General features: G+C 43.9%; 1 protein-coding gene across 7 annotated transcripts in view; it reads left to right on the top strand.

The window, feature by feature from the left end:
- Positions 1-23,551, top strand: part of RASAL2 (RAS protein activator like 2) — a 184,068-nt gene that overhangs the window by 60,457 nt on the left and 100,060 nt on the right. Inside the window, exon 1 of one of the 7 annotated variants that reach the window (XM_051805730.1) lies at positions 978-2,169. The exons of 5 other annotated variants lie outside the window; for them this stretch is intronic. In XM_051805730.1, the coding sequence (XP_051661690.1) occupies positions 2,121-2,169 (49 nt within the window). In that variant the 5' untranslated portion in view covers positions 978-2,120. Of the gene's footprint in view, positions 1-977; positions 2,170-20,048; positions 22,386-23,551 lie in introns of those variants that run through there. One more of the 7 variants, XM_051805767.1, reaches the window with a different exon arrangement.

Below are 23,551 nucleotides of genomic sequence, written 5' to 3'. Positions count from 1 at the left end.
TCTACAAGAGAGCTGGGAAGGGAATTTTTACAAGGGCCTGGAATGACAGGACAAGGGGGAATGGCTTCCAACTGAGAGAGGGCAGGGTTAGATTAGATGGGATGTTGGGAAGGAATTCTTCCTTGTGAGGGTGGGGAGGCCCTGGCACAGGTTGCCCAGAGAAGCTGTGGCTCCCCCATCCCTGCAAGTGTCCAGGGTTGGGCAGGGCTTGAGGCAACCTGGGACAGTGGAAGGTGTCCCTGCCCAGGACAGGGGGTTGGAAGGAGATGATCTTTTAGGTCCCTTTCAACCCAAACCCAGTCAAGTGAAGGGGAGCAAAGACAGAGGGATGATTTCTCAGTCCAGCTCTTATGTGCTGGCAGCTTGTTCCTGGTTAATGGCAATGAAGGTTTGAACTGTGTGCAGCTCTTCTGTAATGAAGTGTTGCTGCTCAAGCTTGGACAGTGGAACAAGGAGAAGGAGCCCTTTGGCAGAAGGCTGCTGAGCTTGCACACTGCTTGTCCTGTGCTCCCCTGCCTCTCTGCAGTTGGACTTCTCTTATGGACAGGATTGTTGTGAACCTCGTCCAGTGCACCTGGAAAGGTTCCTGTGAACTTTCTGATTCTGAGAGCAGCACTGTTTCTTTTTTGACCCTAACCCCTTGATCTCACACTTACCTGAAGGGATAGCAACAGCTTGATTGTACTTTACTTTTGTAAGAATTGGATTTCTTGAAAGATGAGGTGGAAAGAGGAGGGGAGGACAATGCAATCTGCTGTTGCCTTATTAAGAGAGTAAGAAAAAATGGAGAATCTTTTAGTAGCCAGCTTTGCAAGGTGGTAATTAAAAGAATGTTTGAATAGTTGCAGCACTTTCTGTGCTTCAGTTTAGATGTAATAAAGGTCTTTTATGAGATAAGTGGTCTTTGATAGAAAGATAAATAAAAAACATGTCTGAAAAGGCATAGGATGGCAGCTGTTTCAGAGAGGCACTTGTTACCTACCACCTTGGGGCTAAGGATTGCCCAGTGCTGGCTTTCTCCTCACTCAACCTTTACCACAGAGGTCAGGCAGTGCTTCATTAGTGTATCAATAGAGGGACAGTCTGTGGCAAGAGAGCTTTTGTTGCCAGCAACGGGGTAAATGTTAGAGCCCTCTGGATCTGTGCAGAAGGGTTTGGTGGTGTGCCTGGTGTGCGCTGCTGGTGTGTTCTGTGTGCTCAGAGGTGGAGCTGCCATGAGGTAAATGCCTCAGAATGGTGGGGAAAACCCCTTGGAGACTAAAGGAGCTCGAGGCCGTGTGTGGTGAGGTGGAGATCTCCCAGAACACAAGCAGGTTGTGCATGAAACACACCTGGGGAGGATGTGTTTGACCCCTGCACACAGACAGACACACACACACATTCCAACCAGGCAAAGCTTGTTCCTGGAGAGTCGGGGGCTGGCTGACACGTGGGCTGACCCAGCCATCCCTTGCTTCCCCATGGCTCCTACCATTACTCCCACAAGGTGCAGCAGTTGTAGCTGCTGGTGCCTCCTCTGGGGCTGGTTTCTGCATCTCTCTCTCTCCCTTCTTTGCCTTCCAGCCCTGGAGTGCCATGAACACTTTTCGAGTCTTTTGCCCAGACGCTTGGAATGCTTATGGGACGCTTCGTCCTGGAAATCCAGAAGCCCTCTCCAGAGGAGGAAGCAGCGTCTCCTGTTTGTCTTGAGTTACCCTGTCCCAACAATGGCCTCAGAATTTGCCTAATTTAAAAGCCCAGTTTTAATCTGATGGGAAGATGTTTGTGTATTTAAAATAGTTATTCCTTGCCGGAGCCACTCCCTGCTTTTGTCCTTCGCTGCTGGACTTTTCGGCTTGGCTTAGCTAACGTGCAGGGCTTGTTTACAGCCGAGATACTGGAGCATGAAGAAGGAAGTCAGTCCCTTTAATCCTGATTCAGTTCCAAGCTTCCTGTGCGTGTGCATGCACGCGTGTGTGTGTGTGTGTGCTCAGCCTCGTTCCTTCAGATGCTGAGCAACCTCAGTAGCAAAAGCCACGGGGCTGCTGGAGGAGCAGGGACGAGATGCAGGCGTCCCTTTTTACCTCTTCCCCCTGGTTTGGCCCTGAGCAGGTTTAGACAACACGGGTAAAAATTCCAGTATGGCAAGCCTGGTGAGGAAGGTGCTGGTGCAGGCAAAGACGTGGAGTGGTGAGTACGAGAAGCATCTTGCCTGATGGGAAAGATAACTGCTCCCAGGGTTGGTTTGGGTGCCTGGGAGGAGAAATGCGGGCAGAGAGGTGGTGGGTGCTGCTGTTGTTTTCATCTTTGATCTCCAGTGTGAGATGGCAGCCTGGAAATGCCAAAACCTTTGTCCGTGGACAAGATGTTTATCCAGAGGAATGTGTGTTTGAAGTCTGTTCCTTAGCCTGCCCTGGGATTTCTGCTGTAGCCTGGCTCTGTAACAGCAGCAAGTCTCTCTAAATAGGGTGGCTTTTGGTGTGGGAGGTTTTTGGGGGAGAGAGGAGCTTGCAGGAGACGGGCATCTCAGGAGCATTTAAACCACTGTGTCGGTTGTGACTCTACCAAAAGATGAGGTTGTGAAGAAAACAGTGCTAATGAGCTATAGGAAAAACTATTTCATTGCTTTGTTCTTATTCTTTTGGTTTGGTGGCAAGTATCTAACTGGATTTCAGTAAGGTGCTCTTGTGTTGCATGGTTGCTGAAATTGTCGTCAGCTGTGTTGGATATTTTGGATTTTAAAATATTCCAGTAGCAGCACCAGCCAGTGCCTGGGGTTTTTCATTTAAATTTATGGTGTTTATCCAGCTCTTAATTGTGCAAATTAAAATAATTATGGAGTGTGATTACACGCATACCTGGTGACTGGTTTTGGGAGGCTGTCTCAAATTTCAAGAATTGATTTTATTAGCCTTGTGTCTTGCTGGTGCAAGTGCCCTTCTTGGTGCTGCTCCTCTGCAGAGCAGACATCAGAGACTGCCTCAGCAGGAAACAATTTCTGCAGTGGCATATCTGAGGGAATGAATCTTTAATAGGGCAGAAGGCTCTTCAATGACTCGGGCTAATTAGGACTGATTAAGTGAGTTACTGGAGACTGAAACCACCCTCCCCAAGCAGGACAACTTCCATGCTCCAGGCTGTGATAAGGGCTGGAGGGTACAACCTCAGCCACATGTGGTGAAGTCTGTGCAAGTGCCAGTTTTGTTCCATGTGTGAACTTTAATGAAGGAAATTAAGACTTTAGGGTGAATTACTGGCTTCTGCCTTTCTCTCCTGGGGCTGCAGCTCTGTGTTTGTGGAGGGGACAGTTCAGGCACAAGCACATCTCTTGTGTAGAAGTTGTGGACTGGATGTGGCAAGTATTGCATTGTCCTTCTCTGGGAAGGTCTTGTTGTCCAATGTTATTCCATTCTAGCCCAAACATACAGGTCTCTTTTCACTCACTCAAGATTTCTCAGAAATTTCTGCCTCTAGGAAAAACGGAGCTATGACTTGAAACAGAGTATTCACCTTGGTTATGCTGTGACAGATGTGGTGTGACAAATACAGGAAACTGTAGAGATGTCCTTGATCTCTCTGTAAATAGCCTGGGACACTGGATAAATTAACCAGTCTTTACAGTAAGAAAGTGAGGGAAATAAAATGTCATGGAAACCTAGAATGGTTTGGTTTGGAAGGGACCTAGAAGATCATCTCATTCCAAACCCCTGCCATGGGCAGGGACACCTTCCACTAGCCCAGGTTACTCCAAGCCCTGTCCAGCCTGGCCTTGGACACTTCCAGGGATGAGGCAGTCACAGCTTCTCTGGGCAACCTGTGCCAGGGCCTCCCCACTCTTACAGGGAAGAATTCCTTCCCAACATCCCATCTAACCCTGCCCCCTGTCAGTTGGAAGCCATTCCCCCTTGTCCTATCACTACATGCCCTTGTCAAAATTCCTTCTCCAGCTCTCTTGTAGGCCCCTTTTACTTGCTTCAGAGATAAGGAGAAGGGAATTATTTCAGTTGAAATTTCAATTAAAAAAAAAAGGCAGTCTGAGAGTTAACAGAGGGGGTTTTTTTATAGGCAAGTCTTGCAGTGACTAGAACATACATTTACCTTGCTTAGATTTCTTCAGAGAAGTTTTAGCCCATCAGTGTTTGAAAGCACAATTCTTTGTTGAGGGAAACATGGCCAGTAGGGTAACATGTAAAAAGTCTTGGCTTTATAATTTTCAACATGATTTCAGGATCCCTGCTGAGTTGTGTTGTGTTGGTTAGGGTTTGTTTTTTTTTTTTACTTAAATCTTATTATTTATGCCCTGGAAAGGTGTGTTAAATGCATTTTTTTTAAATACCTGCAGGATGTTAGGAAGTCGAGGATGCTGGGAGAATGAGATGAAACACAGCTGGTGGGAAGGTAGAACCTGTTGGGAAAAGCACTTGGATAGGGTTTATAAACACAGGCACCCATTCTGTCCTGTGGAAAGCGTGGGCTTGAAGCCAGTTTGGTTTCTTCATTTGGGAAATTTTGGTGCTGGGTTCTGTAATCCCAGCCTGCTGCCCAGATCTTCCTACTGGACCATGGATAGAATGAACACTGCAGTGAGAGGTCAGATGGAAAAAGAAATGGCACAGGAAGGAAACGTTAGAAAGAAGCATAGAAGATACTTACAGTATTTATTTTCCAGTGTTTATAAGAAAGGGGAGCAGTGAGGATACAGTTCTACACCTTACTCTGTGTTCTCACTTTTTTTTTGGCAGAAAAGCTGCTGCAAAAGAGGCTGGATGAGCATTTTGTCTTTACAATGTAGAGTCTGTGTTTGATTGCCACTCTTCCTTATTAACTCTTCTCATGCCATTAAAAATAATATTTTCTTTCATTCTTAGTTGCTGGGGAGATAATTACTCTGAGGAAATCTGAAAGTGGTTTTGGGTTTGTGGGGTCCAAATGTATGTATTTGGTTAGCCATGGACAACTCACAGCAACTTTTAGAGATTTCAGGATTAATGAAACAACATCAGTCTTTAGAAGGAACCTTTAAGTGGTGACTTTTGTATAAGAACAGATGAGATGAATATTCTACATACTTTGAGACAGCTGGATTTTGAATGAACCGCATATAACGTCGTATTTTAATACAATGTAATATTTCAAGTAATATTTTTAATGCCTCCTATTAATGTATAAATATGTTTAAGGTTAGTTACGGTAGGGAACTTGTGAGCACTTCATGAAGTGGTGGTGAAACTCAACATCCTGAGCTTTTGATCTTTATTTAAACCAAAAAGGTTATAAAGTGTCATGGTCAAAGTCGGCAAATGGCATTTTGCCAGCCTAACAAATGCTGTTGTATTTATCTCTCCTCTCCTGAGATCCCTGCTACTTTGAAATACTCTTTAGCTGGCCTGTCTGCTGGTGTATGGCTGCAGGAGGAAATGCAAACCACGTTTTAAATTGGAGATAAACCGAAATGAGCTTGAGCTTGCCTTATAAATCAACTGAAACTGGTTGTCCTTTAACACCATTGTTTGCCTTAAAAAGGATAAAAATGCAGACTGGATGGAAAACTCAACACTTTTTAAAGAATAGCAAAGCAGCAAAAGCTTGCAGAGAAGGACTTAGCTAAGCAATATCCTTTGTTTTCTAACTGTGATGCCCATTGCTGGAGCTGCATCTCCACAAAGTGCTGCCGTGTCACCTGGAGGAAGGCGAGAGGCTGTTAAGTGAAAGTTAAAAGTTGTCACATCAAAGCTCTCAAATAGCAGCAAAGTAACAGCCTTAATGGTTGCACCATCTGAAAAGTTGCTGTCTGTTGGCAGGTAAGTAATGGCAGAAGCAGGAGTCTCGGGTACCTGGGAGGATTTTATCTGAGCAAGAGGAATATCTTCCATCTGAGAGCGCTGAGGGTGATGTGTCAGGGACCTTCACATTTACATAAAATAGTGTGGCTCTTAGAGGTGGTACCCCTGAGCTGTCACATCAGAACCCACGGCTGAGGGAGCTTCAGGATTGATTTAATCACCTGAGTGCAGTAACATTTATGCTGCCCTTTCAAGTGAACATGTTTAAAATGTATTTACTAACAAAAGCATCTCGCTTAATGACTATCTTGCAGTGCAGGTGTCAGAAATACTCTGAATGTGGTTTGCATTTAGCAATGCTTCCTTCTGCTGTCATGGAGCCATCAGAATCCTGTCTGCAGAAAAGCTTTTAATGTTCTCAAACAGATTCTTTCTCTTCCCCCCCCCCCCCCCCCAAATAATGTGTCATTGCCTTGTATATTCATTGTTCTGATGAACCTCCTAGGCAGGCACAGGACGTTGTGTGTTATTTCCTCTGCAGACAGATAATTGCAGGTGGGAGAGGAAACTGAGTTGTGTAAAGTACAAATTCTTAAATAATGTGTATAAGTTCCTATTTCTCTTTGCTGGGAACTTAATATATCTTTTACTTTTCATTTTCTTTAAACAACGAAAAGATTTTAACCTCTAAAAAGCAAAGTTGAGTTAGTAATAAATCGCTTTGTCAATGAATCATATTTTCTCTGAGGATACCTGATATTAAATGTAACCTTTCTCCTGTTCTTTATATCTCTGTATCTCCTCTTGATGAAGGGACTCCAGTCACTTTTCTTGGGGGAGGTAAATCTGCAGTCACTTTCTGACATGACAAAACACCAATTATTGCTGCTGGTCTAACCACTGGAAGTATTGGGGTTCACTTGTCAGTGTATTCTGTTGTTATCATGATTAAATTCGTAATCCTGAGGGTTGTTACCTGATAACAGTAAAGGAGAGAATTAGTTTTGGATATGAGGTTTCCAGTCTTAGTAGGGCGTGAGAGGAGATAACAAATGAGATGATAGTTTAGGATAGAGGGAAGAGTGAATTTAAGATGAGTTCTGTGAATGCTGGAGGTTACTTCAGGGCTGAAAGTTATAATTAGGCTGGTCAGAAAAAATACAGACAATAATTTCCTGCTTGTGTCTGTAGATTTTAAAGCTTTAAAAGTCCCTGTATGAAACTTTTGCCGTCCTCAGGTACTTTCTGGGACAATCACAGGCAGCAGCTAGTTCTCCTCTGAGCTAAATTCAGCTTTTTCCAGACTAAGTGCTCAAAATAACTATTCTTGCTAAATTGCAGCTTTCTAGCTGTCAGATTTCAAGAGCTGCCCATCAGTCCTCGACTGTGTAAGGCCAGGTAATGGCAGCATTAGACCTGTCTGTGTCAGAAGCAGCAGCACTGGAATCTCTTTGCTGCTGCTCGACTCCCTCTGGAATCTCTGGAGTTAAGATCTTGAGATAATAAACACATGCTCCTTCTCTTCCCTTCCCCTTCCTCTCTGTCTTGTTTCCCCTTTTGTTTCTGGCTCTAAATTTCTGAGCTGTAAATGCCCATTTATTCCTCCTTTAGTGAGAAATTGTGTTGTGTGTCACTACTCTCTTTTGTATTGCTGCATAAATTCTGCCTAATTTTCCCTGTAGTGCAGTTTGTGGTGATTGGCTTCAGTTCTTTTGCTAGGAGTGCTTGCATTTAATTGTATTGCATTTAATAATAGGAAAAGAATGTGAAAGCAGTGATTTCCCTTCCCCCTGGCTTTGGTGGGATTACCCAGAAATTGCCACCTTCTGTTTCATTCAGAAATTTCCTTAATATCCGTGTAGCACAACATTTAGAGATCTTAAAGGTAAAAGAGCTGCAGCTTGTATTTTAATTTTCCTCTCATTGCCAACTTCAAAAAAAAAAAGAAAATGTATATTGATGTTAGAATAGGTATTTTTGGCATTGTTAAATTTACTGAACTGTGATTCATTTGATGGTCTAGAGCTGTGATTATAAGAAGGACTTCTAAAAATGGATTGAAAGCAGGGGTCCAGGTGGGTGATCTCTTTTGTTCAATTCAGTGATATTCAATCTCTTAAAATACAATAAATTGAAATGGAATGGAATGGCTATGGACTATTCAGCTGTGAAAAAAACAGTGGATACAACAGGAAGGCTTGTGTGATTTAATCCATCTATTGGCTGTGTTTGATAGTTGTTGCATGGGAAGAGCAGAGGAGAGTGAGTGGGAAAAGTAACTGAAAAAACCCAGTAGGGCAGAATAATGGAGGACAGAAATAAACCCAACCTTTTTTTCCCCAGTGAATGTGGCAAAGATTCTGAATAAGGAATTGATGTGCAGTCATCTCGGTATAAATCATGCACTATTTCTGGAAAACTTCCTGTAGACTTGAAATCCCACTGCAGACTGATTTCATTAAGAAAGTCAGTTTAAGAGGTATCTGTGTCCTCCCACCTTTGCTTACAGTTTCCTTGGATGAGCCACTTGAAACCGAGGAGCTGTAAATCCACAGTCCCCCAAGTGAAAGGTTTTTAACAGCTCAGAACAACAAAGTGCTCCCACAAGGTCTCCTCAGAGCCAGAGCTTCCCCGGGGTACCACAGCAGCCTGGTGGGAGCAGCAAGCTTGGGATTTGTTGGTCTTTGCTTGTACTCTGTGATCCAATAAATGTTGAGTTGATTCTCCCTGCACTTGACAGGCTTTAATTATCCTTCTGCCAAGCTGACCATTGCAGCTTTGCAAACCTGGTCTCTGTGTACCTGAATTTCCACCCACGCCACCAAGACATGCTAAAATGGGTGTGTGTTCCACGGTTTGAATGTGGTTTAGTGGTTTGGCAGGAAATGTGGATTTTTATGCACTTGATAATAAACCTGCTTAATTAAGGCACAGTGCAAGTTTTCAAAATGGCTGGGATTTGGGGGGGGGAAAGTGTTGGGAGATCTTGTACCCTGTTTTGTGCGTGCACAGTGAATCACGGTGTCAGCTCTGGGAACAGAGCATTCCACTTCTCAGCTGCTTGGGGAACATCATCTGTGTATGGAACAAAGCAAGTAAGAAAACAGGGAGAGAAGAGCTCATGCCTTCTGTGCATTGGAAATACAGCCTGTATCTAACATTTACTGACCCAGAAAGGAAAGGCTCAAAAGAGAACTTGTTAAAATAACTCTTTTATCTAAAGAGTGTTTAAAGGGTTATTTTAGATACCAACAATTAAGGTTGTCTGAAGTGTAAAAGCAACAGTGTATTTACTGTAGGACAGTAAATACCTTTAGCATTATCAGCTCTTTTCAAGCACTTTGGTATCAAGTATTTCTTACTGATCCGTGGGAGTCCGAGTCCAAAAGTGGGATGGCAGATGTGCAGCTTCCCGTGGTGACATCCCTGTGTCTGGTGGATGAATATATTATACAATCCTAGGGTGGTTTGGGTTGGAAGGGCTGTAGAGCTCATCTCGTTCCACCCCCTGCCATGGGCAGATTGTCTTGCACACTTTTCCTGTCCTGGCTCCTGTGTTCTCTGGATGTGAGAAGTTCCAAAGTAGGTTTGACAGGTCAGTTAAAAACCATTAATAAATGAACTGAAAAAAATCCCCCAAACCAAACCACAGCTTATTAAACTCTCAAGGTGATTTGTTCAGGCTTATCTCAAGGATTGTCTTTTTGTATTTAATTGCAGCAAATTGTATTCCTTGAGGGGTTTATATTTTAAGAAGATAAGCCCAGATTTATCCCTTTTTTCTTTATTCCAGTTTATTCCAGAGTAATAATCAGTTTTCTTCTGTCAGTTTTTTAGACAGTCAGGAAGGTAAAAGAAGGACTTGATATGCTTGACAGCTTTTCAGGCAGGAGGAACTTGATTTTTGTTTTGATTTGGGTTGTCCCCCTGGATGTGTTTATACAGGGAGGTGAGTTTTGGCCTCTGTTGCTGGACATCAAGCCAACAGCAAGGTGGTAAACTCACAACAGCTTCTCCAGGCTCTCCAAGTTGTGTGTCAGTCCTGTGCACCAGCACCTTTCAGTGTGCAGCTGCTCGTGCCTCACTCTGCTCTTGGGATCGGTGAGGGCACAGCTGCCCCGAAGCAGGAGCCCGAGGCATGGGTTGGAAAGGAGATTTCTGTGTGTGTTCCACCACCTTTCCTACCTTTCCATGCCTGGTGTGAGCAGGAGCAGCACTAACTGGATCCCTGTCCCCCTCCTTCCCTCTGCACCAGGGTTGCAAGTGGGGAGAGAGCTGTTCTGAGCTTTGGGATCTTTTCCCTCCATCATTCCTTTACTTTTATCATCTCTGCCCCAAAATTCTTCTAGCTGATGATGGTAACAGGACAGCCTGTTTTGCAGGAGCCTTTACCAGTTAATCTTTGGTTCAGAGATAAGTGTAGGAGAAGTTTTACTGACCCTAAGACCTGGTATGGGTTTTCATAGTTAAAAACTGGATGTATTAGTATGGGATAGAAGCGAACAGTATAACCCCAGTTTTGTGTGGGGTTGACCTGTGGGGCTTTTGCTCCGTTTGTAGCATTCCCATGAAATCTGAGGTCGGCATTGTCCTGCTCCATCCTCACTTGGTGTGGAACAGGAAGCGAGGGCCTTGCCTGCATCTAATGAGGTGGTGTTGGGAATGCCGATTTCTGAGGATTTCCTGGCCTTTCTTGTTTTTCTGGAAAGAAGAAAACAAAACTTTAATGTGACAAAAAAATAAAATCCTTGTCTGTCTGCCTCTTCCCTTGCCACTCCCCACCACTTCTGCCTCGTGCATGGCCAGCCCGGGGTGGGATGTTTCCAGGATCCTTTTTGAAGATATTTATAAATAAGTTGAGCTCCATATGTTTGTTTTTTGCCAAATGATTCCTTTGCTGTAAGTCATTGTATTTCTGTGTAATTGATCTATGGGTGGCAACTTGCATTTAGGGAGGGAAGTTGCAAATGGGTTTGGCCCTTGGTGTGCAAACATCGAGAAAGGAAACAAAAAAATAGTTTGACAATAACCTTCGTAATGACATGAGGAGAGAAACTTGTTTAAAAAAATCCAAGTTAGTTTTAACTTGTTTTGGAACAACAAGAATAAATGGGATGCATAACTGTGATGGACTAAAATAGTGGGCACAGATTTCTCTCTTCCAGCCTCAGCCTGCCCAGCAAAATTGGGCCTTACTTTTTATAAATATCAATAGATAAGAAGGGCGAAGGCACTTCAAGTGCTGAATATTTTTAGCGAGGAGGAAAAGCATTTCGGCAGAGTTCCTTCCCATACGTTACGGTCATAAATCCGTTACCTTGGTGAGCTTCAAAACAAATCAGCATTTCAGGTTCAGTGGCCTCAGCACGTAGGTTTTTTTTTTCCCCCCTCCCCAACACAAAAGGGGTGAACTCTCCGTGTTCCTGCGTGGTTTGGGGAAAGAGGGACTGTGTGCTGCAGGCAGGAGTATCTGTGCTGGAAAGCCATATGAGTCACAGCAGGGCAGGGGGAGCGAGTGCCCTGCCGTGTCCCACGGAAGGAGATTAGGTTAAGACTGCAGCCTGGACTTAGCAAAAATTAGAAAGGATAATGCTGCATTAATTCACTCAGGTCCGGCTTCTGTAGCACAGTGACAAAACAAAATTAGTAATAGTCTAAAAATATAACCCTGAATAAAAGAACTTTCTCCTCCTTTTTGCCCTGTTCCTCCTCTTCCCCTCGCTTCCTGCTTCAGCACCCAAAATTGGAAACGTAGAGTGGGTCTGGAATGGGATTTTTCTTCCTCCCCCCCATGCCTTCACTTGAAAAAAAACAATTTTTTTTTTTTTAAAAAGCCTGTTTGTGCAGCAGTGACTCAGTCCTGCGGTGCCTATCTGCCCTGTGTCAGGCATGGGGCTGTCTGGGGAAGCGGAGTGTGCACATACCCAAACTGTGAGACAAGCTTTGAAATTGCACCAAGTGCGCTCCGAGCATCGAATGTGCCGGATCACGCCGCGAGTCCTGTAACAGCCAGAGCTCTCCTGGCTCCCAGTGGAGAGTGGTCATGCTGCTCCAAAAGGGGAGAGAGGCCAAACTGCACATTCATTTGGATAATTAGGTAAACAGTAAATAGGAGAAGGCTGTCTCCTACTCAAACTTCATTGTTTTTTCCTTAAAGTCTATATTTAGATTTGGCAACCAGATTTATCGCAATAATTGGTGCATTGTTTAAACAAGGTCACTGATGTGTGTGCATGTTTATCTCTGCTTAACTGGATTGCTTATTTGAAGTAGAAATACCTCCAAAATTATTATGCAGAGCTCTTGAAAACTTGTGTGCTCGAGTCCCGAAGCACATGGTCTTTATTAGAAAATAGATGCAATTATTCACGTTCGGTTTTGCAGCTTCAAGTCCTGAGGGATTTGTGCATAAAACTGTGGAGATTTGATTACATCCTGATTTTATGTCTCACTGGTATATGAGTGTTTCATATGTGTAAAACCTTTTTATAAGGCATAGATTGTAACAAGTTCCTAAGTGAAGCCAGACGGGTGCTGTCCTGTCTGCTGGAATTGGAATACACACGCTCATTAATTTAATCTAACTTTGGTGGTTGCTTGTGTGTTTATAAAATCCAAAGTGCCTTTGTGTTTTGTATTTAAAGCAAATATTCTGGACTCGTTGGCGGGTTGGTTTGAGACTTCAAGATACAATTTCGAAATCCGGGTTTATTGTTCACAGCAGTTCTGTGCCACTCTGTGAGGATGGAGCACGGTTTACTAACAGTGCTAGTGTGGTCGAGGTAAAAATAGCAAATATCAGCTCATTTTCTCTTTTAATGATGAAGTGAGAAAACAAAAAAAGAAAAGGCATTTCAGAAATGTCAGCTGGAGAGGATTTTGCTCTAAGCAAGAGTGTGCCATTCTGGGGGGGTTTGTTTCCTTTTTTTTTTCCCCTGGTCCTGTCAAACCTTTTGGTGAGAATTAATTTTATTTTTTTTTGCAAGGAAAATAATTGAGAATTTATATATTATTTTTTTTAAGAAATTGCAGAACAGTGGCTAGCTGCTGGAGGTGCTGCTTGTGCAGGCTTACAAATAAGACTTTGCGTGCTCAGTTTGGAAGGGATTTACCTCAGAAACAGGCAGTTCTGTGGTCTGGTATGGCAGCATTCACACCTAATGAAACAAAAACAAAGTCAATCTGGAACTTGAAAGAGAAGTGATCTCTGGTACAGTCATAATGAATAAAAAGACATTGAAAAAATATGAAGTGCTTGTTGTGATGGCTTGCTGGAGGACAGGGCTTCAGCCTCCCTACACAGCTGGCACTGACAGCATTCCTTGGGATGGCTTTGCTGGCTGGGGACTCTGCCTGAGATGCAGTGCCTTGTGCTTCATGCAAATCCTTTTTCACAATGTCCCACTTCTTTCTTTTGCCCTTTAATGGGGAAGTGTGTACATGTGTCACAAATTTGTTCCCTAAGCAGTCTCTGAAAGAGGAATTGTTTTCTTTCCCTCCTCCCATCCTCTCTGTCAAAGGTTGAAGTTATTCTGTATCTTTCTCTTCTGGGGAGAGACTCCTTTTGTACATGTTACCATCAGACAGGTGTTAATATTAACTTTTGTGGGGTTTCATTTAAATTCACAGTCCAGGCTTGAGTTAGGACATACAGGTTCAGCTCTCAGACATCACGTGGCTCATCACAAGCAGCGTCCTACGCTGGACATCTTTAATTATTCTTTAAATTGCAAACACAGGAGGTTTTAGTCAAGTGCTCCTTTCTCTCCCCGAGCCTTGTGCTGTTTTGGTGCCTGCAGGTCACCTTGTTCCATCCTGTGGCTCTGCCCACTGTTGCCAGTTGTGGAGTCTCCTCCAGCGCTGGCGCCGGGCTCGCAGCAGGCTCAGGCTGGCAGAAGGTACATCTTCATTTCAGCGCTTCATCACTGTCCCTGACATGTGGCTTCTGCACTCATTCAAGACTGTTGCTGACAGACAACCTGTGGAGACAAAACTTTCTGGTTAGAAGGTCATTTACATTTAGTAAATGCTCTTTTTTCTCCTCTTTTGGTTATTTCTTTTACAACTTTCTCTGTGTGGTGCGTAGTAGTCGGTTCTACAGCAACTGGAATTTTACACAGACCCTCCTTCCACACTGCTTCTAAATGTTTTCACTTCAGACTTTTGGCATTCTGAGATCCTGGCATGTTTCATCATTCCTCCCTGTGATTCATTTCTCCATTTAGATAAAGGTTTAATCCTAAACTCTGGATGTCACTGATTTATCGTCCGTTGTTGCACTTTAATTTGCTGATATTAACACAGCATTCTGGAAAGGCTGCAAGGTGGGTGTTAGGATAGTTCTCATACAGCTCAAGGAATTTCCCTACCTAAAATCAGAGCCTAAAAGAGTTGTGGATTCGTAAATTCTCCCTTCTGGTTGGTTGTGTGCCCAGCTCCCAGTGCCACAACTTAGTGGTGCACTTGGCAGTGTTGGGCTTATGGTTGGATTCAATCTCAAGGGCCATCACAGCAGACACAGTGTTTCTATTACTGGTGATGTTTAGATGGTAAATGCAAGAATTTAATTTTACATGTTGCTGAAGTTTGTTCTTTGTTTATATACACCATAAGAGTACACTCTTCAATTATTTTGGAGAGTATTTTCAATTAGCTGCTGGTTATCTTTTGCTGCTACTTGGCTTTACAGCGGGATTTCCAGTGTTTGAGAAGCTTGTTTTAAAATACATTTACAAAGCTAGTATTGTGTGAAGGAGTTGTTAATATAAAGATAGTTTATTCACTCTAACAAGGACAAAATAAGGCCAACAGAGTTACAGCAGTTAATTAAAAAAAAAAAAGCAGAATGGAGTTATAAACCCAATTCCTGATATCCTTGGTGGAGACTAGAGCTGGTAGGTCTTATTTTTGCATCAGTCTGCAGTGAGGATGTGCTCCTTTATAGTTACACAAAAATAAAGGCTGGAAATTTTATGCAATTATTATTGTGTAAATTATTCTATACACACATATATCCAATATGTGCACCTGCTATTTGAGAATAGTTACCAAGACCATTTTTGTGATGTTTATCCATTAACTTGCCTATATACTATAACTATTTTTCCTCTCAGTAATGTTTAAACTGTAGCTGGTTTGACACACGGAGGGATCACATATAGCAATAAAACTGTGTTCTGCTTTAGGATTGCAGCAGTAATGATTTTTTTTTTCCGCTCCACAAAAATCCCAAACACTACAATTGAGAAAGGAGCGGGGTGATGGAAAGGTAATTTGGCCTGCTGAAAAACAACACCATTAAAAACTGAAATCAAAAGCTTGTATATGATATTTCCAATGGTACCAAGCCCAACCTGTAATCATCAAGAAATGGATGTCAGGGTGGGCATAAGCACTTTTTTATTTATGTAGTCGAAGTTTATGCATTTATATAAATATATCGATTTATTTATGGAGTTGCAAAAGTTGTCAGTGAGCAGTCAGTGTGTAGCTGTCTGTCCTCAGTGGTGAAGCTGGTGATCTGTGGCTCCAGAGGGTTTCCTGCCAGCCTGAGCTCCCTGTGTGTGTCTGTGGAGCCAGACCTGTGGGAGCAGCCGTGTCACAGGCCAGGGCCGAGGGCTTGCCTTCCTCACAGAATCCCCTAAATCTCTCCAAATTCCTGAGGCAAGTGCCACCAGTGGCTCCACACAGACCTTTTTGCTGTTGCACCTTTCCATGCTGTAGAGGGATTGCCAGAGCGTTCACCTTCAGGCCATACACTTGTTTATTTGCACCAGTGCATGTTGGTAAACCCTTGGCTGTTTGGGGTGGCTCGCAGCTGTGTGTGGGCTCCCTCAGCCGCTGCCTGAGCTTGGGTGCCTCTTAAATGTGCGTTTTTATGGCCCTTGAAACTTGGCATGGCCGTGTTTGGTCGTCAGCAACGACAACAGAAGGTTGCTGGTGAAATTAAAACCTGGCACGGCCGTTCCGCAGGTTTATTCGCGACGTATTGAAATGGGGTTTTCTTGCTAACTTTTCCTGGCATCCACCCAAAGCCCAGCATCTCATAAATTTATGTTATCTCTCACTGCTCTGCACAGGAACAGCATGGAAAAACAAAGGCAGGAGACTTTCAGGTGGGGAGTTCGTATTGGCAGGGAAATTGTAGAGGGAATTAAAGAGCAGAAATCCCAGAATGGGTCAGGTTGGAAGGGACCACATTGGCTCATGTGGTCCAACCTCCCTGTTCAAGCAAGGCCATCCAGAGCACATGGCACAGGATTGTGTCCAGACAGTCCTGGAATATCTCCAGTGAGGGAGACTCCACGTTGTCTCTGGGCAGTCTGTTCCAGTGAGTGGTCACTTGCACAGTGAAGAAGTTCTTCCTCATATTCAGGTGGAAATTCCTGTGCATCTCGGAAAGTTTTTCAGTACCTGCCTTCAGAAACTGGACCGTGGTGAAAGCAGAGCCGAGTCGGGCTGCATCTCTGCAGCTTTGGCTGTGGTGGAAGGTAAAGGGCTTGGAAACACAGGGCAGGGATGGTACAGCAGTCACAGCCTGACTTGGCACTGGAATTTAGAGGAGGAAAATGACGTGCTCTGTGGCATTTGAATGCCCTGGTATCACCATTTAGCTTGTTCACAGAGGCATTTCATTCTCAGCATGGTGAAAACAGCATATCTTGATTTATCTGGGACAGGTGAGCCTGCAGTGTGGTCACTGGGAGGCTTTGCCAGCTCAAAGCTTGGGAGAGGCTCAGGTGGCAGCTCTGCTCTCAGGAACTCTTAATTTGGGCTCAGTAATCGATCTCTGTGTTCCAGTCATGCGAATTCCAAGTCACTCCAATCCCAGAGTCACACTTGCTTTTCCAGCCACTCTAGTCCCAAATGCAACAGTTTTTAAGGTGCTATTTCTTTGGTCCTCTGCATAACTTCTAAACATTAATTAACACTAGCTTTTAAGTGGTCAAGAAAGTCAGGTGCACTGCTCTGCCCTGAGCCGAGGAAAAGTGATATCCACCTGCAGGAAATGTTGCAGGGGGGAAACAGATGCATCTTGGTGATAGGAGATGGGAAGGGGATGTTAGGTCATTAATTACTTAGCCTTGCGTAAACAAAACTTAATATTTTGAAAAGTCTCTAATTTAAAGGGAAGGAAAAATCTTTCATCTTCTGTGCTGTTCAGCTACATGTCAAGTTGGGTCAGTTGGAAGACTTTTGTGATGATTTTTGCTTTATATATTGATTACTCCTCCGTGAACTGTTCCAATGCAGTGAGTACTTGGGCTAGTTTTGAATGGGCAAAGAGTTAAGGGGAGCTCAGCTGCAAAATCCAGGATCCCCTGTCCCTCTGTATTTCTTCTGGGAGGATGTAGGATGCAATTTGGTTTGCTTTTTACAGGTTAAAGCTCTTTTGGTGGCTGGTAATTTGGGACTTAAGCTGGGACCTTCTCAGAAGTGATGTTTGCTTGACTTACTGTCCTTCTGAATTAGAAGAGAGGACTTGGTTGAAAACCCAGGTGTGGTGAATAAATGTCCAGGGTTTATCATGGATTTTATGGCTGTGTGGCTTAGTTTTGGTTTTTTTTTCTTTTTTAACTCTAATCTTTTTCCCCTTTCTCCCAACGTGTCTTGGCCAAAAAAAAAATTTAAAAATGAGAAGGTGGTAAGTTTGTGCTTGGTCCTAAACTAAGTTAAAACAGAACAGCTCGGTCATGGGTGATTGCAGTTCATATTTTTCTTGATATGAGCTATGAACTCAATTTTTACACGTTGTAGAGCCTTTACTCAAGCACTACACAGCTTTCAGAGATCAGCATTAAACATTAATTTGTATCATCAGAGACAGGGTCTCCCTCCAGCTGCTTGGCAATGATGCATTTGGGGGGTTTTGTGGTGTTGCTTTTTTTATTTTTTTGTAATTGACTGGTCGTATTTATTAAACAACAGACACTCTGAGGAACTGCTGGAGCTCCGTGGAGCAGAGCTGGGTAGTTCTTTTGGAAAGCTGAATGGTGGAGAGGGGACTTCCCACGCAGGAGGCCCTTGCCAAAGATTTATCTTCATATGCTCAGTGCAAATGTGATGCTGCTTGTGTACGTTCTCTGTGAAATGTTACAAAGTTAAGAAAGATTGTTTTCCCAATACAATCTTAAAGCTGAAATGCAGCTACCATTCCAACATATCAAATCTGCATTTTGTGCATAAATTATTTAAATAGCTCGCAGTAGTGAAATATATGCTGTTAAACATGTCAAGTGGGATGATTAAGTGACTGGATTGTTAGGAAGAAAATAGTAATTTTCTAAAGCTAAATGAATGATTTGGCACAATGAACTGCAAACACTACCAAAAAAAAAAATCTGAGGAAAATTTGCAAGCAGAGGATCACGTTTGTAGGCAGTTGGTATTAAAAACAGGAGTGAAAATATTCTCAAGATTTTCTCGAGTTAATTGACAAACTCCTTTCTCCCACTGACATTATTCTACCTGCTGACAGCTGCGTGGGTGGCTGGGGATCTCACATCACTAATCCACTGGCAGTCACTGCTGTAAGCTGATTTCTTTGTGATAGTGAGACTATGTAAATGCTTCCCAGGATAAACTGCTGCTCTGGAAGGACTTGGGTTTTTGCCTGAGTAACTGGACTGCGGATCAAGGAGAAAGTTCTGCCACGTGAATTACTGGCTTGTGTGTTCTGTGTACACAAGAAATGCTGGAGCCACTTGAGATCGGTTTTGACTCGGTGGCCTTGGATTAGTGTAGGCAAAGGGTTTGTTTGGGCATCATCATTGCTACTGATGATGTGTATAAAGAAGGGAGAGGCCAGTTTGACTTGAAGCCCAGGCTAACATTTTTGAGTTGGCAAATTAAAAGTATTGTCTTATTGGTAGACTAAGCAAACTTGTGTATCAGTGGTTTTATGTTGATAAACATGTAAGCCTTGTATGCCTTTCTATGAAAGCACTTTGAGAAAGATCCTTTTACCCTCAGAAGAGTACACAGGGAAATCTCAGCGAGGCCAAGGCAGCTGGGTAACTTTTCTTTGATCACAAAATGCATTTGTCTGAGCAGGGGTAACATGAAATCAGAAAAAGTAAAGACCCATCTCAATATTATTCAAACTTCAGCCAAACTGCAACTTTGATGTTCCTGGGCTTCACTTAGAGTGCTTATTGAAGCCTTTCTCTGTATTGTTAAGTCTATACAGAGCTGTGGTCCAATCCCTGGCCACACCAATAAAAATAGTTTTAAGTAGAAGTTAACCCATAACTGGTTTTGCACGTTGCTTTGTGCTGTAACTTGATCTGTGGTTAATCTTTCTGTGTATTCCCTGGCTGAAATGGGTGGTCTGGGTGATCGGTGTAACGCCAGCTGTACTGGGAAGGAGGGGAAGGGATCTTTCCATACAGTCAGGCATCCACAGGATGGTGATGGAAAAGGATGAGAGCAGCCTGGTGATCATCTCTGTCCTCATGCACTGACCAGTGTCTCACCTAAAGTTCTGTCCTGTCCAAAGTGCTGTTGTAATAAATCCCTGCTTCAGAATTGTCTTGATGCAGCTGGTGTCATATTATGAGTTGAGTCATTCCTCGCTCATACCAGGTCCTCTGATAGGGCAGATAAGGGCTCTCAAATGCTGTTTCAAACCATGGTCTGAGTGGGTGCTCAGCCTGGCTCTGAGATATTAGCAGGAGTTAGAAAACAAGCAAACCCCAGGGGGACTTCAGCTACTGCGCTGTCTGTCTGCGTTTTCTGCCCTCTCCTGCCCTTCTGTGCTCCCAAACCAAAAGTAGATGTTGATGTGTTAGTGGAAATTCGTGCAAGCAAGGCTTGCAGAGCTGACCAGAAACCCTCCTCACGTTCTCAGCTTTCCCTGCTGATTATGGGCTGTGCCATTAGAGTGAACCACATCGGCATCTGTCGGATTTATCCATAAAGCCTCCTTTACCAGGCTGCCTAATTCAAAGCATTTGTCCAAAGCACCACTGGCACAGTAGCAGGAATGGGCTCAACGAGGAAAAGGAGAACCCGTTGCTGGAAGGGGTGGCTGATCCAGTAACAGACCTGGTTAAAATCGGGGCCCTCAGTGCTACAGTGTTTGCCTCAGTCTTCGGAAACGTGGACTCACAGGCCTCTGTGCTTGGTGGAAAGCATCAAGGAGAACAGCTCCCAGCAGTGGGTAAGGGTCAAGCCAGGAGTCACTTTAAAGAACTCAACCCACGTGAGTCAATGGGGCCAGATGTGCTGCATCTGAGGGTGATCAGCAACCCCCGGGATCAAGAAGCAGAAGACAAGAACCAACCAACTTTTTTCCAGGTGGAGTCTCCATCTCATTTTCACCTTGAGAGTACTAGTGTCTCTCTGTATTCACTGCTTCTTGTGCTTCCTTGAGACTTCATTGCTCTGGGTGGAACTTGTAGCAGTGTTCTGGTTTAGGTGCATTTTGTCACTCCACACTTGTGCTGTGAGCAGCAGGACTTCCACAAAGCACAAGAGGCAGCATCATTATTTGTTGCAGAATTTGCATTGCAGTGTCTTGAGCTTGTGTCTGAGGTTATTTGTTGTGACTGCTTAAACATATTCTGTGATTCTACGATATGGTGATTTTAAATTGTTGCTTCTTTTGCTTCTGATTGAAAAGTCTGACTTGCTACTGAAGAGAGAGATTATTTTTTGGTGTGATGGAGGTCTTTGGGTAACTCCATCCCTGTTCTAGGCAGGGATATACACTTAAGTAAGGAAGTGTTTGCATCTGCAACTGTCAGGAATGCACTTTGGCTGATGAACTCAGCCTGGCTTAAAGGCAGGATCCCATAGTGGGTCGGCTAAGCTTTATTGGTCTGCCAGACAAGATTATCATTTTATTTAACCAGAGAAGTAGTTTTCATTGTTACTTTATTGCCAAGGGTCTGTCAGCGTTTCCATTATAAACCCCCTATTTTCAGAGATTTGAGTAGATTGAGATTTAAGTATTCTGGTCTAAAACTTGGTAAGCGTGATCTTTGTTCACCAGCGGATATTTTCTTTATGAGATTTTAAAACAGTCAGCTGTTTCTTAAATTGTAGCAAAGGCAAGAGGGATTTTTCCTCTTGGTTAGACAGATAGGGCTATTTTTTTCCATCTCATTTATTCCAGCTAGATTTATAAAAAATAACCCCCTGTTCTGTTGCTTAAAAGAGGAGGGAGAGGGAGGAGAAAAAGGAATAACTGCCTGCTGCCCTGTTCTGTTTGCCCTGCCTCAAAACCTTCCCTCTGGTCTGTGTTTGGTGAAGTCCCACCCACCCTCTCAGTCCCTTTTCTCCTCCCCTTTACTTATTTCCCTTCAGTGTATTTACACTCTCACTGCATTAAGTTGCAGCGTTTGTTCTCCTTACTCCATTCCTCCCCTTTGCTTTCCTCTCTGGTGCTTCCAGCGCTCGATTCTGATGAATCTGCCTATTTTATCTCTCTCCAAAAGGCAACTCTTAGGTATTCTGAAGTGATACAACATACCTGTGGTAAATAGAAACTTTACTTTATACTTAACTGTATATAGTAATATGCTCTACTGCTTAGCTGAAGAACATGTGCATGACTCATAGTCGAGTATTGCAATTTTTTAACCCTTTTCTGAGGCTTTGCTGCGTCTCTGGAGCTGAGTACTTTCGCATTCCTTTTTCTTTTTTAAGCAAATCTTTAATGTAGACCCGAAAAAAGCCGAAGAGCACTGTGGGTTTTCATGGCTGGGCTCTTCTTTTTAGTCATTTCCTGAGTGCTTGGTGCAGAGATGTGACAGTGCAGGAAGCGGCAGCGAGCTCGGCGGGGCTTCGTGTGCCCTTAGAAGTCGGTGTGCCGTAGGCGAGGGCACATCCTTCTTGTGGAGATGTAGGAATACCTGCTTTGGGGATTGATGCTGAAGGTCCTCAGGAAGAACTTCTGCTGTCCTGCAGTTCACAGCGGTGAACAAAGTGACTGGGGACGTGAGATGGCGAGTGAGGAACTACGGCTGCGTGACTACTGAGCAACGAGGAACGTAAGTGAAGTGCTGAACTCCAAGGGGTGGAAAATGAGTGCTTTCAAAAAGCACTACGGTCTCTCTCCCAGGACCTTCAGAAGATCTCTGTCAGAACAAGATGCTGGCGCAGCTGCCTTGAAGGACTATCACTGGTACCACCAAATGAAAAGCAAGAAGTTGAATAAACAAATGAGTTTTGACTCAGAGAGAGCTCTTGGAGTGCACAGGTGGCAGACTCATCCTTGGCTTCCCTGGAGGATAAGCAAGAGAGAGGGCTCCTCCAGTCTGAGAGGGGAGCGCGGCGATCCAAGGCTTGCCAAAAGTTCTGCAAGCGTGGATGCCGCCGGTGCCGATGATCTCCATGAGAACCCGGCTGAGACGCTTTTCCAGGCACGGACCAGACCGTTTCGGGTCCCCTTCAGCCGCTCCCTGTCCGAGCCCGTGCCGCACACCGGGAGCAGGAGCGCGAAGCCGTTCCTGCCAGCCGCGCGCTCGGTGGACGCCGAGCAGCAGGGATATCTCATCCGGGGCATCTTCTCCTCTCTCTCAAGCGGCTTTTCCAAGATAATGAGTCGAAAAGGGGAGCCTGGCGGTGAGTCCATAAACGAAGGGAAGGCAGAGGATGATGAAGTTGATTTCAGTAGAGGTAACGACCTCATTTTTGTTTTGTTCTGCTTCTGTTTGTGTAGCAGGCAAGTGTAGGGGGACATTCTTTGGGGCATACAGTAGTTGTTTAAACTGTTTCCTAACTTGGCTTTATTAACATGACACTGGTCACTCTCTGATGTTCTAGCTTAATTTTTAAAAAGCAACTGAAAAAGGGCCTTTCCTGATAAGGAAGCGGTATGAGATGTTTTGGTGGATGCTTAAAAACTTGGAGGACCCTTGAAAACAAGCATCACGTGGTGGTAGCAGTAGCATTTCCCTCTCAAGTGCACCCTGTGTGTGGTGCTCTCAGTCCTGCAGGCACGGTATCCTCTGTGGTGTTGTGGTGCCCTGATTGAGATATCAAGCCTGCTACTGTCAGTGAAGTACTAAGGAGAGAGAGAGAAGTTAAGCTGTCTTTCAAGCAGTGTTCCAGGCAGTGGAATGGCTCTAGTTCCTCATACCAGATTCTCCATTTCATAATCAAGCGGCTGAACTGGTGTCTGCTCTCTGGTAGATGCCAAGGACAGCAGTGTTGCAAGGGTTTAGCCAGCTGGGATTGAGGTCAGCAAGATGCCAGTCTGAGATTTCATTTAAATCTACTCTGCTTATAATAACACTCATAAAGCAGGGGGGGGGAAAGGGAAGGAAGGGGAGAAATTTGCTTTTTCTGCTCCTGGGCTTTCTGTAACTCCGTGGTGGGCTACCCGGGCTGAACCTGGTAACTGATGGTGGCTGGAAAAACATCCACAAAGTTTAAATTTGTAATAAAACCAAAAATAAACCTTACTTCTCCCCAAAACCTCAGCACTTTTCAGATTATCGTATTAAAAGCCTGATAACATCTGGATCCAGTTGAGACTGCTGGACAAGTCATCAGTATTCCAAAAAATTCAGTAGTAATAGTAGTGAAAGAAGAATATACTCTGTCTGCAGGGGTGTTCAGTCTTTCATTCCCTGTGGAATGTCTCTGACAGGCTTGTGTTTGCTACTGGAAGCTGTCACCTTGCTTTAAAACAAAAACAAATGGCCAAAAAGGAGAAATAAATAAGGAGGAACTATATCTGTTTGAGCCCAGTTATGTACAGTCACTGATTTGTTTCTCCAGGACCTTTCCCAACAGGAATTTGGCTTGATGATGCTTGTTAAATTGTGTGGAACACATGT

This window comes from Manacus candei, unplaced genomic scaffold, assembly GCF_025592945.1.
Source record: "Manacus candei isolate 608988 ecotype Guabito, Panama unplaced genomic scaffold, ASM2559294v1 h1tg000005l, whole genome shotgun sequence".
NCBI lineage: Eukaryota > Metazoa > Chordata > Aves > Passeriformes > Pipridae > Manacus > Manacus candei.
The sequence above is the reverse complement of the archived record's forward strand: the minus strand, read 5'-3'. Positions and strand labels throughout refer to the sequence as shown.